This window comes from Brassica napus, chromosome C4 (genome assembly GCF_020379485.1).
Source record: "Brassica napus cultivar Da-Ae chromosome C4, Da-Ae, whole genome shotgun sequence".
NCBI classification, from domain to species: domain Eukaryota; kingdom Viridiplantae; phylum Streptophyta; class Magnoliopsida; order Brassicales; family Brassicaceae; genus Brassica; species Brassica napus.
Window position 1 is genome coordinate 47,162,392 of NC_063447.1, and position 19,757 is coordinate 47,182,148.

Below are 19,757 nucleotides of genomic sequence, written 5' to 3' on the forward strand. Positions count from 1 at the left end.
CACAAAGAAATCCTCGGAAGCTAAGCCCACAAGAGGAAAACAAGAACCCAAACATACATGGGTGACATACCAACATCTAGAGATTAAACGAACCACCTACACTCTTTTTACAAAACACAAACCCAGCTATCCATGATAAAAGAACAGAGCTTTAATGAACTAAAACTACCCGGAACTCTTAGCAACGAACTGAACAAGAGAGAGCAAGCAACGTAGAGTACTTCTTTATGGAGAGCAGAACTTCATTTGAACCACCTGTTCATAATGATAACACCCACACCACTTCAACGAAGTGAAGACATAAAACCAGGATGTAACAACACCCGCCAGAGCACCATACTCAACCGCACCTTAATCTAGAAACCTCCATGCCTCAACCTCTTTCTATTGCTTCAAACGAAGCCACGAGGAAACCAGAGACCTAAGGAAGACTCAGATAAACACTGAAAAGAAAGGCGGGAGAAGGCCTCCAATAAACTCTGAAACCACCTACAACTCAAGGACCAAAACCTGCAACTGCTCACCATACACCCCCACGCCACTACTACACTGTTGCTGAATCAAAGACCATCAAACACAAGTTCGAGAACCTAAGAGAGCTTAACCACACATAACCCCTCGGCCAGAGGAAGTCACAAAGGCGGAAGGACGACTGGGACAGAACTGAAGAACTCTCTCTGCTGAGACACCGAAGCATGAACAGAGAAGAAAAGCCAGCAACCTCACTACCGTAGTGGACTCATCACTCCGGCCGGATCTGAGACAGAAAAGCACAGATCTGACAACTTGACAAATCTGTAACAACAAGAAACCCAGATCTACAAAACCGTTGATAACAAATCCGAAAATGAATCACAGATATGTCATCAAATAACTTTAATAGTGGTTAACAAAAGCAATCTAAGCCAGAGAAAGTAAAAGAAGTGTAGGTTTGAACAGAAAAGAAATAGAACAGCTAAACACAAAGACAAGACGTACTGCTCCGACGGCAACGCTGAAGACGCACCACCGTCGGAACCACCACGAATCAACCGGAGAAGAAAGCCTAGAGAGAGAGAGAAGGGAGGTTCGTCGCTCACACCTATTCATTCTACTTACTCTTATTGTAAAAAAGCAAATAAAATTAGAGTTATCTACTCTACATTGTACATGCATCTATTTGATCAATGCATCACTAAAATCAAAGTTGGATCGATGTGCAAGTAGTGACCAACCATAGAGTAACAATATTTTTAAAAAATTGCTTGAAATCGTTGATAAAAAAATAAAACAAAATATTTTAAATATTACTAATTTATAAAAATTGTATTGTTTTTTATTATTTTTTCTTCGTAAAACAGACTAACGACCCCCAAGCACTTGAAACAGAAAAAGATTAATGCTTCCATAGAAAATCGAGAGGCAAGGAGAACCGTCTCTCTTCTTGATTCTTGGCATCGCCGTGTTTTTCTTGCTCCGGCATCCACGCTTCTCTGGTAATGCTACTGGTCGCCACTATGAAGCTGCGCTTGCTGGCTTTTCCTCCTCTGATATATGTTACTAGGTCACCACCGTGACTGCATATTCTTAAAGAAAAAAAAAAAAATTCTTGGTTTTATTTTCTGTGATTTATGGTCTATATTCTTAGTCAGGCCCGTCTCAACAATATAGTGGATCCTCAGTTCAAGAAAACTTGGGGCCTACTTCCCAAAACAAAATAATTTTTACACAATTAAGCACTAACTTAAAGAAAAAAATCAAAAATTTGTAATGGGTCATGTGCAAATGTGCATTCAACACATGCACAAAACCGGGCCAGCTCTTCGTTCTAGGTTGGTTTACCTTCTTGTATACCGGTAAGCAATGAGGTTTAAACTCTCGGTTTAAGGTTTTCCCCATTTGATTTGATTTACTGCACATTTCTTCTGAATGACTAAAAGAATATTACGTGTGGAACGGTTGGGAATGTGCCAGGTGATTTAAGGCAATAAACATGAGTTTGATTCGATTCATTTGTTTTTTTCTTTTTGTCGATTTATACGTAAAAGAAAGTGAATATTCTCACATGCTGATACATAGTCTGATAATCACCGAGTTTATTATATATGCATGGATTGAGAACATGATTCTGCTTATAATATGTTTGAAATCGATTACACAAATTCCAAATTAGAAATCTTAGACGTACTATGCAATTCACGAAGAATATGAATAAAATGACGGCCAACAATAGTACAAAGCATCGACCATTTACAATTCATAATGATAAAGAAAAAACCATACCCAAAGATCCCCACTCGCCATTTTTTAATAAAAAAGGATTAGCATATAGACACGCTTTCGCATTTTTACAAATAAAACAAATCATAACATAGAGTGATCTCAATGTGATTAAAGGGGACCGTTGGCGATTTACGTGGCTTTTGGTTATCCTCTGTGAATGCAACTTCAACACATAAGCATAGTATATACAGAACGGTAAAAATCAAGGTCGCTACATCTGGTCGGGATGTATCTCTCAGAATTCACTAGTTCAGAAGTTACAAGAGAGTACATACAAAACCCCAAAACCCTTTCTCTTGGTCTAAATCTCTACCCCTTTCCAAGGAACAAAATTCAAGTTTATGTTATGCAAAATGTTCTTATCTTCTTGTCTATTTCTCTACACAATCTATCATATATATAACAAGAGAAACCGTGACCAAGACCACCTCAAACGATCCCCCTTGTACTGCTTCATTTAATGAACTCGTCGATATATATCTCTGTCCATTAGCTGCGAAAACGCAGTTTGCTTTTGTCTTATATATGGGCTGCGGCAAATGAATAGTCTTGTGATCCTGCAAATAGAGTACCACATGATTTTTATCTTTGATACATTGTTCTTTTTTCTCCACGTCTAAACCTTCTTTCTTTCATGATCTTAATTATTTACCAAAGCTTAACAATTCTCCACCTAGTAAAGAAAGATCAGAACAGACATATATGTATCATCATACCTGAAAGATAGAGACATACACTTGTGATGTGGTCTTTTGGATTCCAGTCCTGGTTTCTAAGTGTTACTTCTCAGACTTGACCCTCAACAAGTTCAACGCAGTTTGAAACTTACAGACTGACAAGATTTTGGTGAAGATATCTGCTGGTTTACTCAGCATAGATATCTTCAACACTTCCACGAGTCCATCTCCAATGACTTGTCAAATCTTGTGAAACTTCACATCAATGATTTGTCTTTTCATTATGGACATTGTTCTTTGACAGGGATATGTCGCTTTGTGAATCACAAAACACCTCAACACACTCTTCTATTTGTACCCAAAGTCTCTTAACAGACCGTTGAGCCACAAAGCTTCCTTGACTCTATCATCCAAGACCATATATTCAGCTTTTGTGGTTGATAAAACTACAACCCTTTGAAGAGATGACCTCCAACTGACAGTATTTTCTCGGAGAGTAAATACCACACCACTGATTGATCTCCTCGATCCTATCTACATCTACAACATATATAATTAGAATCACAGCAGCCTCTGGGAACAAATTAAGACCTCTTGTAGCAAAGCTTTGTTTCCAGTGTACCTCTAATATATCTCATAACCCATTTAACTCCCAACCAATGTTTCTTGATTGGATTCCCATAAATATGCTGAATTGCTGATGATTTCACCTGGATAAGACATGTCAGGTCTTGTAACGATCATAGAATTTATAACTAAAAACGCTATATATTAAATAGTTAAAATTTGTAACTAAATGTGATAAAATAATTAAAACATTATATAATTTATACAATGATTTTCTTTTTAATTTACTAATTTCTATCTTATATTAAATAATAGTTACTTCATTACAAATAATTAAAATTTAAAATATAATAATATAAAATACTATTTAGTGTAAAATTTAATATTAAAAGTAAAGTTGTAAATAAAGTAAAATACCAAATACTAAATTTGATATTATTTCAATACCAAATTTAGTATGTTGGTTAAAATTTCCCTAATGGTCACACTCTTCTGCTTCTCCTATTGCAGTTTCAAAAATACCCTGAATCAATCTAAGATTTTTTTAATGAACACGGAGATCATTTTCTCTTTTTTTAAAAAAAATATATTTACTACAAAATCAATAAATTTTTTTATATCATTTCTTAAAAAAAATAATTTGGATATGATGTTGGATATATTAATAATTAACTAAAATATTTTGTTTTCTAGTGTTCAAAGACAAACATTGTGTTTGAGATAATAGGGTCCGAACCTTAATTAATATCTATTTTCTTTTTTTTTTGTTTAAAGAGAAAGATTACAATTGAGAATGGTTCGACTATTTTATTATTTGTTTTCTGATTTTTTTTTTTAAATTGGTATTATTCTCTTAGAAATTTGAATTCTGTAGAAAATATATGCATATAGAACTTATAAATTTTAACTAAAATTACTATAAAAAATCTATACTACTTTTTGAGAAGTGATTTTTCGCATTTGAGCTATTACGTTAAAAATTAGAGTGGTTAATATCGATTATATCCTTAGTGAATAAATTAGTCACAAAATAAAAACGAAAGTAAATTATTTTAAAATAAGTGAAATTAATAATAATAAGAATTATCCAAAATGTAAAATATAATTTAAAATAAAAAGATAAATTATATATATACTGTGTTGTTATCTGGAAATATCTTTTTAATAAAAAATAAAAATTAAAGAAAGAAAACATGTAACTAAATATCAACCAAGTAAAAATTTTAGTTTTATATAACTAAAAAGATAATACTGAGTGATTTTAAGATTTATTTATTAATAATGAATATAGTCTAGAGATTTTTTTTCAAAAACTTTATATGTAAGAATTTTCAAATGAAAATAAATAAATATTAATTAGTTTAAAAAAGAAAACATAGTGTTAAAATATTACGGAACAAAGCTATAACAAACATGTATCTCCTATTATATCATTATTATTTGTCATTGCTATATTTATCATCTTTAAATTGTTCGGTTTCTAACCACACACAAAAAGAACTGTATGCAAGCGCTAAAAAAATTAGTTACCAGTCGAACCCAACTAATAAATCCGAATGGACACACTTTCCACTTTTTCATTAAAAAAAATAAAAGAAAACTAAAAGAATTGATCTCTCTTTTTGTATATAAAGAGGAAGCAAACAAAGAGAGCAAAAATGGCCGGCATCTTCTAATAATCATCTGTACATATATATGAGTATGATGAGAAGGCAGATGTAATCTATGATGATGATGGTAACGGGGAGAAGGTGTGAAGACTGTGGGAATCAAGCTAAGAAAGAGTGTGTGTATATGAGATGCAGAACTTGCTGCAAAGCGAAAGCCTTTCATTGCCAAACTCACATCAAGAGCACTTGGGTTCCTGCCTATAGAAGATCCCACAAACACCAATCGCAAACGCAAGCACAACCACAGCAGCAACCGCTCTCTATTACAAACCCTAAACGTCTCAGAGAACAGCACCCAACTTCTTCCCCTTCATCATCAGGTTCTTTTTTTTTCTCATTGGTTCTGTGTAATTAGTGCATGCATTTAATGAGATCTCTCACCATATAACATACGGGTTTTGGAGATTCTCATGATCTGAGTTCTTCCAGCTATATTTGTTTTCCTTTTGGACCTGATCGTGTTGCACATAATTATAGACTGAAATTTTGGATAATCAAATCTTGTGAATATAAAAACAGATTGATAAGTGAAATATATATATATATATATATATATATACATATATATATATATTTGGTCAATTAAGATTTTTTTTAGTACACCACATATATATTAGTTCTATATCTATATAAATGTGATGCTGCTTAGCGGTGATGGATTTGCTTTTATATATTTGAAATGATAACAAGTCTTTTGCTTGTGATTCTTGATTTTGTATCTTTATATGGCCAAAGTGGACTAATTTGTGATTAGTGTATCAGTAAATACAAACTACCTCAATAGTCTCTTATGATAGTCTTTGACAGGATCGAGAAACGTAATATCGTGTTTGTTAATCATTTCCTTAAAACTTATATAAACTATACGAAACATTCTTTTGGGTCATTAGGTGTAAGAATCGGCACTAGTACGGGACATTTTCCTGCGGAGTTGAGTTCTGTAGCGGATTTCCGTTGCGTAAAAGTGCATTCAATCGATGACGGAAAAGAACAATACGCTTATCAGACGACGGTGAACATTGGAGGACACGTTTTCAGAGGCATTCTTCACGATCAAGGCCTCGAAAAAGTGGACTTAGATCACCACCCTGCTCATCATGATCAAGCTTTACTTCTCCCGTCATCTTCACGTCCCTTGATGATAACTAGTCATTTTACCGATTTCATGTCCGGCACCCACACCAAAAGTCTTCATTAAGAACAATTTCGTAAAATCACTGTAAATTGACTAATTTTTAGATTGATACTCCATCCGTTTCATTTTACTTGCCGTTCTTGACTTGGACACACAGATTAATGAAACATTTAAATTTATCTATTTACTAGATAAAAACATCATTACCAATACACCTAATCAGATTTCAACCAATAGAAAAATATATTATAATAAAAAGTCAATAAATTTTGCATTGAAATCATAAAACGACACTAATTTTGAAACGGAAATTTTGCTCTAAAACGAAATCTAATTCGAAACGGAGGAAGTACAAATTAAGTTCTTGTAATCTTTGTCATCTTATGAAATGGTTATAATGCTGTTACTCCAAGCTAGGGCTCATCATGGTTCGTATATATGTAGCATAATAATGTCTATCGCTATTTTTTTGTATCTCCTAGCTAGCTAGAACGTATGAATCTAACTATCTAATTAAAAAAAATCTAGGATCTAGTTACCAAAAAGTTAAAGATATAACTTGTTGTAATAGATATAGAAAGATAAGTGAAAGTTATAAATAACGAAGGAAAATGACAAAACATTTAACATGATTTGCCAATTAGCTATCTACGTCTATGGGAAAGGGAAACAAATTATTAGTGGAAACTGTACTAGGTTATATGAATAAAATATATACTAGGATAATAACTGCGCCTTGCGCATGGTAAATTTATATGAAAATTATTTAAGAAATATCGTATGGAAAATAAAATTTATATTATTGATCGAATTAATATTTTAGACCCTTAAACAATTTTCAAAAACTTTTTTTTAATTACATAATTTGTTTACTAATGAACTGAACATTTTTTAAAAAATATTTTAGGTTAAAAATCTATTTATCGCATAAAAATCTAACGTTTAGACCGAAGAATCTCATGTCCACTATTTGGTTACAATGAAACTATGTCAGTTCGGTTTTATATCTTGATTTAGCAATTTAAAAGTTAATTATGGTTATGAGAAGTTTACGTTTACGTGACAATCATATATATCTTTGATATTTTTCTTCTTTCTGTGTCATTTTGGTTATTGATCGATATAAATATTGATTTTTGAGTTTATTCTCATTTCTTTCTTTTATTTTGGCATGAGATTTAGAAAATGTTTAAGATTCAAAATTATTAAACAGATACATACTTAGGTTAAGATATGTACCTTGTGAAGAATAAATTTTTTATATTTATTACTTATTTTATATTTTTCTGCATATAATGAAATAACAAAATAATAACTATATATTAAATAACTAAGAAATCAGTTACTATTATGTAATAAATTGGCTTGCACATATAAATCAAATGACCGTTCTTGTTTATTCGCAATCATTTTAGGATTATGATATATATATGGCAACACGTGGCAACACGTGACTAGTTTGGATCACTTCAGTGGAGCCAGGATACCTCTGTATAATTCAATTTTTTTTTTCTATCATATATGATATATAAGTAAATTTAAACGATATGAAGTATATACTTTTATTATATTAACATAAACACTTATTAAAATAAAATTATTTATTTATATAATTTTATTATCATTGTATCTTATTATAGAAAAAAAATTTAAACATTGATCACAAAAGTTTATGTGAGACTTTTAACAGTTTTAGTAATTTATACTCATTTTGAAAAATTCAAAATACAACATATACAAAAAATCTAAATTTTTAATACATGATTAATGTAATTATGTAATTTATTTTAATAATAAGGAATTAATCATAATCATATTAGGTAATTACGTAGGTAATTTAAGAAAATAATATATAATAAATTTTAATTTGATAAATGAATGGTCTACAATGGACGTACTGTATAATATAACATTCTTTAGCAATTTAATTTTGGATTAATAAAATTCTCAATTGATTTTCAAGCTGCCACGTAAACCAATTAACATTCCAATTACGTGACAACTTAGCATGACACTTTTTAAATTAATATAAACTACATGTTCTAAACTTTTTAAATGTTTCTCTATTAATATAGAGGGGATGTTAAACCATTGATCATTAGTTTTTAATATAATAATTTTAACAGTTTTAGTAATTCTGTCATTTTTTAAAATTCAAAATATAACATATACGAAAAAATCTATATTTTAATTTTATAGCTAATTTGATTGTTTAATTGATTTTAATAATATAAATTTAAACAAAAACGATGGATGAGATATAAATTGTTATCAAATCTTTATTATTAGAAACATTAATTGTCATATTTATAGTAGTCATATTTGATAATTCCATAACTTTTATTAAAGGAAAGAAAACAAAATAGTAATGATTTTAACTAATTTTATGATTAGATTAATGAAAAGTATATTATTTACTTAATTGGACCAACATATTATCTAAGGATTCTGAATTTTATTATGGTGATGACACGTAGTTACATTTAAAGATTGTAATGTTTCTCAATTAATATACGAGGGATATGAAAATTATAAGGATCTGAAATCCTAAAACTAATGAATTCGCTGAGTTTAAAATGACTAAATTGAAACTACAATATATATAGGTTATTTGTTGCAGTTGAAACATATCAATACAATTAACTTTTATTATTAGTTTATGTTGAGTATATACGGCGATTACCGATAATGATAAATATGGTACATCTTCCAAAGTCTTAACTATAGGTTTGTGTACATTTAATATAGACAAATAAGTAAGTTAACAGGTGGTTGTTGAGGGGTTTAACTTTTGCTTTCTACCTACTAACTTACCTAATTTACTCAATAGCAACCTTTTTTTTTCTTTTTCCGTCAAAGTTTATTTAGTAAAGGCCCAAGGCCCATCACGATTACAAGGTCCACAACTATTACGGCCCACTAAAAACCACTAAAAAAACCGCAAGCCCAAGAAAGGCCCTAGACACTACAAGAAAACTTGCTTTTAGCCACAACTTAGCCACAAAACTTTTGTGGACAGTATAAAACAGCTACAAAATCTCCGCAAAATTAGCCACTACTTACAAAATCTAAAATTTGTGGCCATTTGTTGTTTTTTTTTCGCTCCATTGCAGCAAAATAACTTTTGTGGCTATTCGAAGAAACACAGCCACAATTAACTACAAAAATAAATTGTGGATATACATTTCCACAAAAATCCCCCACAAGATTCATGGCTTCCGTATCCACAACTTTACTCGCGGATAATTGTTGTTATATAGCTACAAAATGTACTTTGTGGCTATCTCGAGGATAAAAAGCCACAATACGCTTCAGAATAAATTGTGGACATATATTATCCGTAAATATCCACAGAATTTTTCGTTAACATTTTAACCACATACTTAAATTGTAGCTATCCGTAGAAATATAATTTTTAAAATGGCATGTGGTCACAAATGTGGTTGTGGTTATAATATTTAAAAGATTATAATGTTAAGAAAACATATCAGCATGTTCAAATCTGGTTCCATAATTAATTACATTAACTATCTACGCTTGTACTAGGATTTGTACGATACATTAAATATGTTATACATTTTTTACTTTTTTTTAGGTTGCAGGGAGAACATATCTTTATATTACCAAAAAAAAGATAAGAATTTTCTTTTAAAAAAAATGAAGATACAAAGTAAAACAATTTCACATATCACTAGGCATTTCAATTCTCGGTTTGCTTCATGGTTTGGTTCTTCGGTTCTAAAGGTTTAGGATCTATTAAAATATTGAGTTTGGTTTTGTTTTGTTTATTTCGTTTTTTTTGTTTGGTTTGGGTAACCAAGTTGAAATCCGTCTTATTTCCAAAGTAATTTAAGATTCTATCCGGTTTTGATTTTTTTGTTAATTTGGGTTAAAAGTAAAAAAAAACAATTTTTTGAGATTAATATCAGATATTTTGGGGTTGCAGATAAAAACTCGAATAATTCAGATAATTTTAATTATTTTGGATCAAAATTATATTAGTCATTTAACTTTTTGGTTATTTAACTTATAAATAATTTTAAGTTATTTTTATTTTTGAAATAAATATAATTAGTATATATATATAGATATATTATATTATAGAAATTTGGGTACTTATTTGGCTCTCGGTTTGGTTCGAATTCAGTTTTTTTTTTTTGGTTCAATAGATATATATGGTCCACTAATATAACTGTTGGGATTCAAACTCGAACCGAACTTATTTTCCGATTTAGTTTAATTTGGTTCTTTGGTTCCAGATAAATGTGTGAAAGACTAGTTGCATCAATTATAAAAAAGCTAGGAAAATAATTATTTTAAATATTTAGGAAGTAGCCATAGACTAGCATCATAACTACAAAAGATATTAACTAGATTTTGGGACCAAAAAATAAATGATTCATCGCAACACTATTAAAGAGTAAACACAAAAAATGAGTAATGAAGAATCATATATTATTGACAAAAAAAGAAGAATCATATATTAACAAGTCACATGTTGTACATTAAATATAAGTCATATAATCAATCTCTCATAAGGTTGTAAGATGCATATTTATTGGTTCAGACAAATAGTTGATGGGGCAAAGAATATACTCTTTAACCACAAATATAGCTATCTAAAGAATATCTATATTTGATGGAGCAAAGAATATATTTTCTTTAGCCTCAAATATAACTACGTAAAGAATATGTATATTTGATGGGGAAAAGAATATATCTCTATAATATTATTTGAGAAGTCAGTTTTCCACGTGTCATGTTCACGTTAATCTTTACAACGGTTATTTACAGAGATACCCTTAATGAATTAAAATATTGAATTAATATATTATTATTAATTTTTTTGTTTAGTTTTCTTATAAAAAGAAAAAAATGACAAAGTTTAAAAACGAATTTAAAAACGAAAATATATGTATATAAAATATGATTTCATTAAAAAGGAAAGTTCCCAAAATAGTAATATTCCGTTTAAAACATATTTTTACCGAACAAAAATATACTTATAACCGAGAAATAAAACTAATTTGATTTGAATTAATTAGAATAAAAAATAATTTTACTTGAGTTTGAATTTGACAGAATTTATTTAACTCGACTAATCCAATTTATATCCTAAATCAAAGATCTAACCACAATTAAAATATATAATTTATAATAATAATATATTTATTTTTATACATATTTATTGTAGGATGACTCAAAATATATTAATAAATAAAAATAAAATATTAACTAATTGTTACAATATAATTAAATATATATATATGTATGAGTCTTCAGAATATTATCATTATATTCATTTATGTTATTTTCAATAAAAACTTCATTTATTTTTTACTTAATTTTAAGAAAAATATATATTACGTTATACATCATCTTACTAAAATATATTTACATATCTGGAAAAACAACCAATCTAAATGCAAATAAGAATTTAATCAAAATTTACTATATTTAGAATAAAATATTATAGTCTAGTTCGGAGAAATAGATGCAATCCAACATACCTAGGTGATAAACAAATCGATTGTTTACCCATAAACAACCAAACCGACTAAATAAAACATATCCAAAATCATATGTCTAGTTAAAATAATATAATATTATCAAAACAAATTATACAAATAAATTATAAATTTAGTTAAAGCCAAAAGTAAATATCAATTAATTATAATATATTATCTTTATAAATATTTATATCCGTGCATGATCACGGGAGAATCACCTTGTATATATATATACATTAGATGGAGCAAAGAATATATTCTCTTTAGCCATAAATAATTGATGGGGCAAGGAATATTTGTATTTGAAGCCTAAGATGATTATAAATTGTAAACAAGCTCGACATCGTTTCATAACACAAGAAACAAACTTTCTAAAAAATGGGAGATTTCTTTCAATCAAGAGAATGGATGTATAAAAGATTAAAACGTTCTGATCATAGTTTGTGCGGGAAATTTATTGAGGGTGTAAACACTTTTATTTCTTTTGCTTGTAATCAAGCATTTTCTCTTGAGTGTGGGAAGTTGTTTTGTCCTTGTAAAAAATGCAAGAATCAAAAATATCGCGATGTTGATACAGTGACGAAACATCTTATGTTGAAAGGATTTACAGAAAATTATTACTTGTGGACGCATCACGGAGAAAATTGGCAATACAATGATGGTGAAGCCTGTTCATACGGCAATTTCAAAACCTGTTCATACGGCAATTTCAGGTATTCAATATTTGAAATAATAATTATTTTTTTGCCAAAAAGATATAATACTCTTGCTGAATATTTTTAATTAATATTCTTATTTGTTCGATTTGTGTAGATATCGCACTCTTCTTTCGAGATGTATCTGCCAAAATCTTGAAGATTGAAGATGTTGCTAGACTGAAAGAAAATATTGCAATTATGCTTTGCAATCTTGAAAAAATATTTCCACCGGCATTCTTTGATGTGATGGAACATCTACCTGTCCATCTCCCAGATGAAGCTTTACTAGGTGGTCCGGTCCAATATAGGTGGATGTATCCGTTTGAACGATACATGTATCATCTGAAAAAAGGTTAAAAACAAAGTCAGGATCGGAGGATCAATAATGGCTCAGTGTGTGAATGAAGAAATTTCTTACGTGACAAATAATTATATTGCACCTTCAACAGTTCAAGTCCCTGAAAAAGATGTCAACGAAATCAGATTCACTTACAAATATCTTGATGTTCCAATAATGTTCCAGCAAGAAGGAAAAATCAGTGGAAAATCAAGTAGTGCATGGTTAAATGATGAAGATTATAATATTCTTCAGACATTTTTATTGCTCAACTGTGAAGTATTTGAACCATATGAGAGGTATGTTATGTTATTTATAATTAATAATGACGTGGATGGTTATGAATATATAATGGATATCTAGAAAACCAATAATATATATGCAGCATGTTTGAAGATTATATGATGGATAACCACCCAAACATAACTTCTAACGATATGACAAGAGCAAAAGATGAAAAATTTGCAATGTGGTGTAAAGATTACGTAAGTGCGAAAGTTATATACATGTTATAACATATTATAGACATGTTTTTATCTCAGCTATTAAATAAGAAATATATGCAGATTAACAATGCTAGCAAATCATTTGAATTTCCATTGTGGATGTTGGAATTTGTACAAGGTCCAAAGCACCAAATCACGTCATGGCGTATGTATTATTCGAGAGGATATCATTACCACACACAAAGCCATGGACAAAATAAAAAGACAATGAATTTTGGTGTTTGTGTTCCTGGAACTACTGAGACCGAGTATTTTGGACTTATCGAAGAAATATTCATGATAGAGTATCATGGTGTCGTTGGGTTAAAAGCCATGATTTTTAAATGTCATTGGTTCAACATCAATCAAAGAATACGAAGACATCCATCTGGCAATGTTGATGTTTGCCCACAAATGCATTATGACAAGTACGATCCTTTTATATTACCAGAACAATGTGATCAAGTATGATATGTTCCTTATACTCGTCTACGATCAAGAAGAGAAGAATGGTGGACAACAATAAAAGTTATGCCGAGAGGATTTTTTGAAACTAAAGAAGTTTCTCAAAATGCAATACAAAACAATATTGTTGATCATGTGATATCATCCACTAATATTGTGCGAGTCAAAGCACATGCAGTCCAAGATGATTCAAATTACGAACCGATGCCAATGATTAATCCAGAAGATGAATATTTATCTGAAAATGATTTTATCGATCAGTATGACAAATATTCTTATTCAGATTCGCATTCGGACTAATAATATTGTATGAATAAATGGTTAAAAAAATAATGTATGTGTTATAAAACAAATAAGAAGATAAATAATAATTTGTAATGTATTTAATATTGTATGAATAAATGGTTAAGAAAATAATGTATGTGTTCTAAAACAAATAAAAAAACAAATAATAATTTGTCATGTATTTAACTTAATTCCTTTGTTTTAATATTGTTTTTAATTTATCTTTGAATTCTAAACTTTATCAAAATTCCTATTTAATTATTAATAGTATTATTGTAAAATACTAACCACAAAATTCTTAAGTGGCGGGAGTAATTTCCCGGGTATATAACTCCCGTAGAAACAAATAGCGACAAGTAGATTGGTAACAATTTAAAAATTAGAAAGTAATCACGAAATTTTTCACTTCCCGGGTTATTTTCCCGGCTAAACCAATATCAGCCACTTGATTTATTAATTGAAAAAAAGGAAGCTAATCTACTTGTTTGCTCCGCCTACAAATATTACGTATCTATCTTGTCCTCTTCTCACAGTCAATCTCTATCCTTTCTCACAGTCAATTTAAAAAAAAAAAAAAAAGCTAACCCTCAGTATCCTTTCTCTCTTCCTTACGTTCCTCTGTTTAAGGTCAGAAATCTCTTATTTGTTTCACTTTTAGATTCGTATATTGAAATCTGAGGGGTCAATCTTCTGGGTTTTTAATTTTCATGTTCTGTTTCGTTTTAGGGTTGGGGTCAATGTACAACCCATATTTGTAATGTTCAAGTATTTGTAATGTTTTTTTTGTTCTTTTGCAGATGAATATTCTACGTGGTTCTTCTTCAGGGCCAGCTAAGAGGAGCCGTCAAACTTGTCTTCCTCCTGGTTGAACATGCCTGCTACGTCCGCTTCTCTTCCTCCTGGAGCGACCAGGCCGGCTTCGTCTGCGTCTCGACATCCACTTCCAAGCTTAGCTGCTGTGATGAGTGCACCAGAGAGACGTAACATGCCTCTTCTCCATCCACAAAGGCCCAATGGAACTTTATGGTGAGTTAAGTGTTTCAGTTATTTGTTTGTCGTTTTAGTGTTTGAGTTATTTTTAAAGTTCTGTCTTTTGAGTTATTAGTTCAGACAGGAACTAAAGGATAAAGATGATTTGTTGACTTGATAACGTCTGTTTAAAACGACTGTATTTTTAATTATGTGTTTGAGTGTTTAATTTATTTGTTAAGTTTTGTATTTGAGCTATGGTTCAGACAGTGGTCTTGTACTAGGTCTAAGGGCTATTGTAATGCTTTGAGTTTACATTGGTCTTTGTCTCATCTAACAAAATGTTTTGGTGCTTTTTTTTCATAGGTTTGGGATAGACGATTGCATCCGGAAAGATGTAGTGTCAACATATCAGTCAAACTTTTGGGGACCATGGTGGACCTACAGAATGGTGCCAGATGAGAAGAAGGTCGCTTGGTGGACTAGTTTTCTGGTAGCTTCTCTAGATTTACTTTGTTTATTGGTTGATATAGTTGTATAAGCTCTCACCTTATTCTAATTAACTCTGTTTTTGTTGTAGCAACAATACTATTGGGATCCTAAGCATCACAGTCAAGTTCGTTTTCAGTGGGAACAAATTCTGAAAAGCTCAATCAGAGACCTTGCTTAGGAGGAGATCAGAAGAAAAAAAGAAGCCAGATTTTATTGGCCTAGCAGATTGGAACTTGATGCTAGAGACTTGGCAGGAGGAGCCACACCAAAAGAGGAGCAAAACGAATTCTGAGAATGCTTCCTCAAACCCAGATGGTTTAGGCACTCACCGTCATACTTCAGGATCAAAAAACCACAAGCGTTATGCTTATGACTTGGTTAGTCAATTTTTATATTCCATCAGCTTTATCTTCTGTAACTTACATAAATTTTTTAACACCATTTGCAGACTGTTAAGGCTGGTGGAGTAGCACCTCCAGTCACTGAAGTAGTGCGTATGACCCATACTCGCAAGGATGGCACTTTCATTGACAAAAGAGCAGAAGGTTTTGTGAAGGCTGCCGAGGCTCTTGCATTGGAGCGATCACAAGGTTCCTGTCTGACTGATGAAACCCCATCAGCACCCTCTACCCAGCAGCTCAACGCTGCTTACATTGAAGTAAGAATCTCCTAATCTAACTTACATAATCTATTTTAATAGCAGAATGAATTTAGTTTTGCATAATGAATTGATTGACACTGTTTTGTTTGTCTATATCCATGAGTCTTTTCAATTTTTTTTTTCTTGTAGGTGGCAACCAATGGCAAAGGGCGAGTTTATGGGCTTGGTTCAATTCAGGATATTGATGATGAACCAAGTGAGACTGCACCAGCATCTTTATTTACACATCTGGCAGTTGATGGACGCTTGACCACCATGGAGGGTGTTGTAACTTGCTTGAAGGATGATGTTTCTGGCTTGAAGGAGGATGTAATTGGTATTAAGCGAGGCATTGAGGTTCTGATGAAGATGAATGGAGTGGACCCTGTTACCTTTGAACCTATTCAGCGTGAGAGCGATGCATCTGTTCGAACTCCCCAATCAAGCCAAGGTAACAGGGTTTAACTCACGCTGAATAGGTTCAAAGGTAACAGGGGAGTTCTAACATCAAGATCAGAGTTAATATTCTCCCGTACATTAACTCTGATCTTGGTGTCTTTTGTGTTTATACTAAGTTAAGCTCTAACATCACTAGATGTCTTTTGTAAAAACATCACTAGATGTCTTTTGTAACTTCTGAAGAACATCATTAGATGTCTTTTGTAAAATCTTTTTATAATTTTAATGGTATTTGAATGTTTAAATTAATTATTATGTTGTTTAATGCTTTAAATTTGATTTCAAATTATTAATCAGTACAGTTTAAAAAATAAATCAAAATAAATAATAAAGCCACAGAAAAGCACATATAAATTTGTGGCAATTTTTAAAATAAAACCACAGATTTCCACATAATAAGTTGTAGTTATACAAGCCACAAATACAAATAATTGTGGTTATTTTGTGTCTAAATTTCCACAAAACGTTTTGTTGTTATCAGTAGAAATAAAGCCACGATTTTAAGTGGCACGAGTTGTGGCTAATAAAACCACAAAAAAATTGTGGCTATTTGCGTATTACATCCACGATTAGTTTTGTGGCTGTTTGTAGAATATTCTCTACGGTTTAAAATGTGGCTTTTTGTAGCAAAAATTGCAACGAATCCGAGTTAGCGCTATTTGTGGCTATTGTCCACAAAAAACCGTTTGTGGCTAAGTTGTAGAAGCACAGCAACAAATAACAACGCTTATTCGATTGCCACAAGCCCGTAGTCAACGAAATTTTTTTGTAGCGATTTGTGGCTAAGCGTTAAATAGCCACAAATATTAAGCGATAGCCACAACATTTTTCATGGCTAATTACAGAATTTCTTGTAGTGAGACCCAAGAGAGCAATTGATGTCGGCCGCATTCCATCGCGATCTGCCGCATCACCTCTGCCTCGACTACCACCGGAGAACCAACCACCGATTCACCGAACCACACCGAAGCTCATCGACTCCACACCTTCTTCACCGCGACCGCCTACCCTCCCAAGTACGCCTAATCTCGGAGAGAATCAATCGTGACCGAGATCTCATCCGCCATAGATCAATACAGGGACCAAGGAGGAGGCTTCGCTCAAACATCGACCTTCCATCAGAGCTTCCATCGACCTCCGACAAGAACTTAACCAACAAGCCCGAGCCAACTTCACATGACTAGTGACAAACACAAAAAATAAAAGAAACTAAACCCTAGAAAGGAACTAAGGGGTCAGAAGCCGGCAACAATGGAACTGTCTGAGCCTCCACGTTCCAGAAGCTTAGCCGGCGCTGCAGAGCTGACGAAGCCTCCACAACCCGGGAACTTTAGCGGCGATTGAAGAGCTATGGGAGCCTCTACATCCCGGGACCAAAAACGACGCTGAAACGAAGATCTGCCTGACCTACCTCCTCGCCGCGAATCCAGAGGAAGAAGAGTCGCAGCAAGCCGATCTCTTCCCGAATCAAAACCCTAACCTAGATCCGCGCGCATGTCGGAGATACCTGACAGATTGGAACAACCACACGAAGGTTTGAACGGAATGACAAGGAAAGGAGCCAACGGCGCCGGTACACGCTCGGACGCGCCACCGGACGCCGTGGCTGCTGCAAGTGTTATTTGTTTAAAAGAGACTTTTCTTGAGAGGTTTTCTACTTTCAGTTTTACTCAATAGCAACCTATACTCCTAATTTAATTTTGCATAGATAAATGTTTTTTAACGATTGAATGCATCAAGCTGATCCACCTGTCTATAATGTAACTATCAACAATAACGAGACTATCCATAATAACAAAGCAACTCATTCATAATTAATTGTATCGCACATGACCACATTATGTATAAACTAACCGATGACACATATGAAATTGGTGCTTGCCCACATGTTTTTATGCATGAGAACACAAGCTTTTAACAAAAAGAAGGAAAAAAGTTCTTAGTGAAAGCACAACTTTCATTCTCTTTATTATACTTGCAACTAAACTTATGAAAACAAAGCAGTATATCTATACAGAAGATGAAAGTCATATTGTAGTTAATATTGATCTAGTAAACAAAAAAATTTATTCTGCTTTTTAAGTTATACGAATAAAACTAAGAAAATATTCTAACTAATCATATCAATAGTGTTGATACAAGATTGCATATATAGAAAAAATGATAATCGTATTAATTACACAATTACAATTAGAAAACTTATCATAGGCAAAAAGGAGGGAGGATTTCTTTCAATTATAATTAGAACACTCAGCCTTGCCTCCCAATTTTGCACTAGGCTGTTTGTCTATAAGCAAAGTTAGGTGTGCGCCTTTTACTTAGATGTTCTTGTTTAGGGTTCTAATATTTTGATTATATATGTCATACTTTGGTGAATCATTCTTTATCATGCCCCTTTTTTTCTTAATAAGTTTCCCTAAACAGGTGTCGATATCCTACATTGATGGTGCGATTTCCTTTTAGCATTTGGTTCTTAGAATTATTCCCTCCCTGAAAAGGTGTTATATTATTGTACTATCAAATTTAAGGTTAAAAATTAAAAGGGGTTAATGGGAATCACACCCTATGGAGTGCCTATGTATGTTAAAGCTAAGCTATTACCTTAAAAGTTGAGTAAAATAAAATTGATTGATAACTGATTAGGATTTTATGGGTACTAAAACCAAAAAGATAATGGGCATCAATATGAATGTAAGCATGCATGTTCTTAGAAAAAGAAAAAGAAACTAAAATTTTAACATTAGCTTTATATAAATATGTATAAATGATTTTGTCTCATTCGATACTACACAAAAACCTATTAATATCGCATTTAGATACCTGTTTTCCAATTCGATCAAAGTATTCATGTTTGATATATCCTTTCTGAAAATTTAAACTAAAATCTATACTATTAAAACAGAAGATACGATTTAATTCATGTGTGATTTTTTTTTTTGACCACATTTAAAAAGTTATTTAAATGACTTTTTTGAGAAATATTTGAATTAATCAAATTATTCTAAAACAAACAATTAAAATAGATGTTCCTATATTTTCTCTGAAATTGTATCTGAATAAAAAGTTTCATATATTTTTATTTACAATATAAATATATATTTATTTT

At 31.6% G+C, this 19,757-nt stretch overlaps 3 protein-coding genes across 3 annotated transcripts; all 3 read left to right on the top strand.

Moving 5' to 3' along the window:
* Positions 1 to 4,766: 4,766 nt before the first annotated feature.
* LOC106420732 (protein SHI RELATED SEQUENCE 3-like) lies at positions 4,767 to 6,416 on the top strand. Its single transcript, XM_013861566.3, has 2 exons — positions 4,767 to 5,496; positions 6,067 to 6,416. The coding sequence occupies exons 1-2, from the start codon at positions 5,232 to 5,234 to the stop codon at positions 6,372 to 6,374; spliced, it is 573 nt and encodes a 190-aa protein (XP_013717020.2). The 5' UTR covers positions 4,767 to 5,231; the 3' UTR covers positions 6,375 to 6,416.
* Positions 6,417 to 11,992: 5,576 nt separating this feature from the next.
* LOC106374813 lies at positions 11,993 to 14,272 on the top strand. The gene is made up of 4 exons (XM_013814752.3): positions 11,993 to 12,534; positions 12,635 to 13,155; positions 13,242 to 13,341; positions 13,423 to 14,272. The coding sequence occupies exons 2-4, from the start codon at positions 12,905 to 12,907 to the stop codon at positions 13,810 to 13,812; spliced, it is 741 nt and encodes a 246-aa protein (XP_013670206.2). The 5' UTR covers positions 11,993 to 12,534; positions 12,635 to 12,904; the 3' UTR covers positions 13,813 to 14,272.
* Positions 14,273 to 14,952: 680 nt separating this feature from the next.
* On the top strand, positions 14,953 to 17,426 carry LOC125586311. The gene is made up of 5 exons (XM_048756269.1): positions 14,953 to 15,117; positions 15,427 to 15,553; positions 15,641 to 15,929; positions 16,001 to 16,210; positions 16,343 to 17,426. Exons 3-5 carry the CDS (start codon positions 15,789 to 15,791, stop codon positions 16,655 to 16,657), a joined length of 666 nt encoding a protein of 221 aa, XP_048612226.1. The 5' UTR covers positions 14,953 to 15,117; positions 15,427 to 15,553; positions 15,641 to 15,788; the 3' UTR covers positions 16,658 to 17,426.
* The last annotated feature ends 2,331 nt before the right edge of the window (positions 17,427 to 19,757 follow it).

Coding starts and splice junctions, on each gene's coding strand:
- LOC106374813 (XM_013814752.3), top strand. CDS start 12,905: ATGGCTCAGTGTGTGAATGAAGAAATTTCTTACGTGACAAATAATTAT. Junction 13,156..13,241: donor GTATTTGAACCATATGAGAG/GTATGTTATGTT, acceptor ATATATATGCAG/CATGTTTGAAGATTATATGA. Junction 13,342..13,422: donor CAATGTGGTGTAAAGATTAC/GTAAGTGCGAAA, acceptor AAATATATGCAG/ATTAACAATGCTAGCAAATC.
- LOC125586311 (XM_048756269.1), top strand. CDS start 15,789: ATGCTAGAGACTTGGCAGGAGGAGCCACACCAAAAGAGGAGCAAAACG. Junction 15,930..16,000: donor AGCGTTATGCTTATGACTTG/GTTAGTCAATTT, acceptor CACCATTTGCAG/ACTGTTAAGGCTGGTGGAGT. Junction 16,211..16,342: donor TCAACGCTGCTTACATTGAA/GTAAGAATCTCC, acceptor TTTTTCTTGTAG/GTGGCAACCAATGGCAAAGG.
- LOC106420732 (XM_013861566.3), top strand. CDS start 5,232: ATGATGATGATGGTAACGGGGAGAAGGTGTGAAGACTGTGGGAATCAA. Junction 5,497..6,066: donor TTCTTCCCCTTCATCATCAG/GTTCTTTTTTTT, acceptor TTGGGTCATTAG/GTGTAAGAATCGGCACTAGT.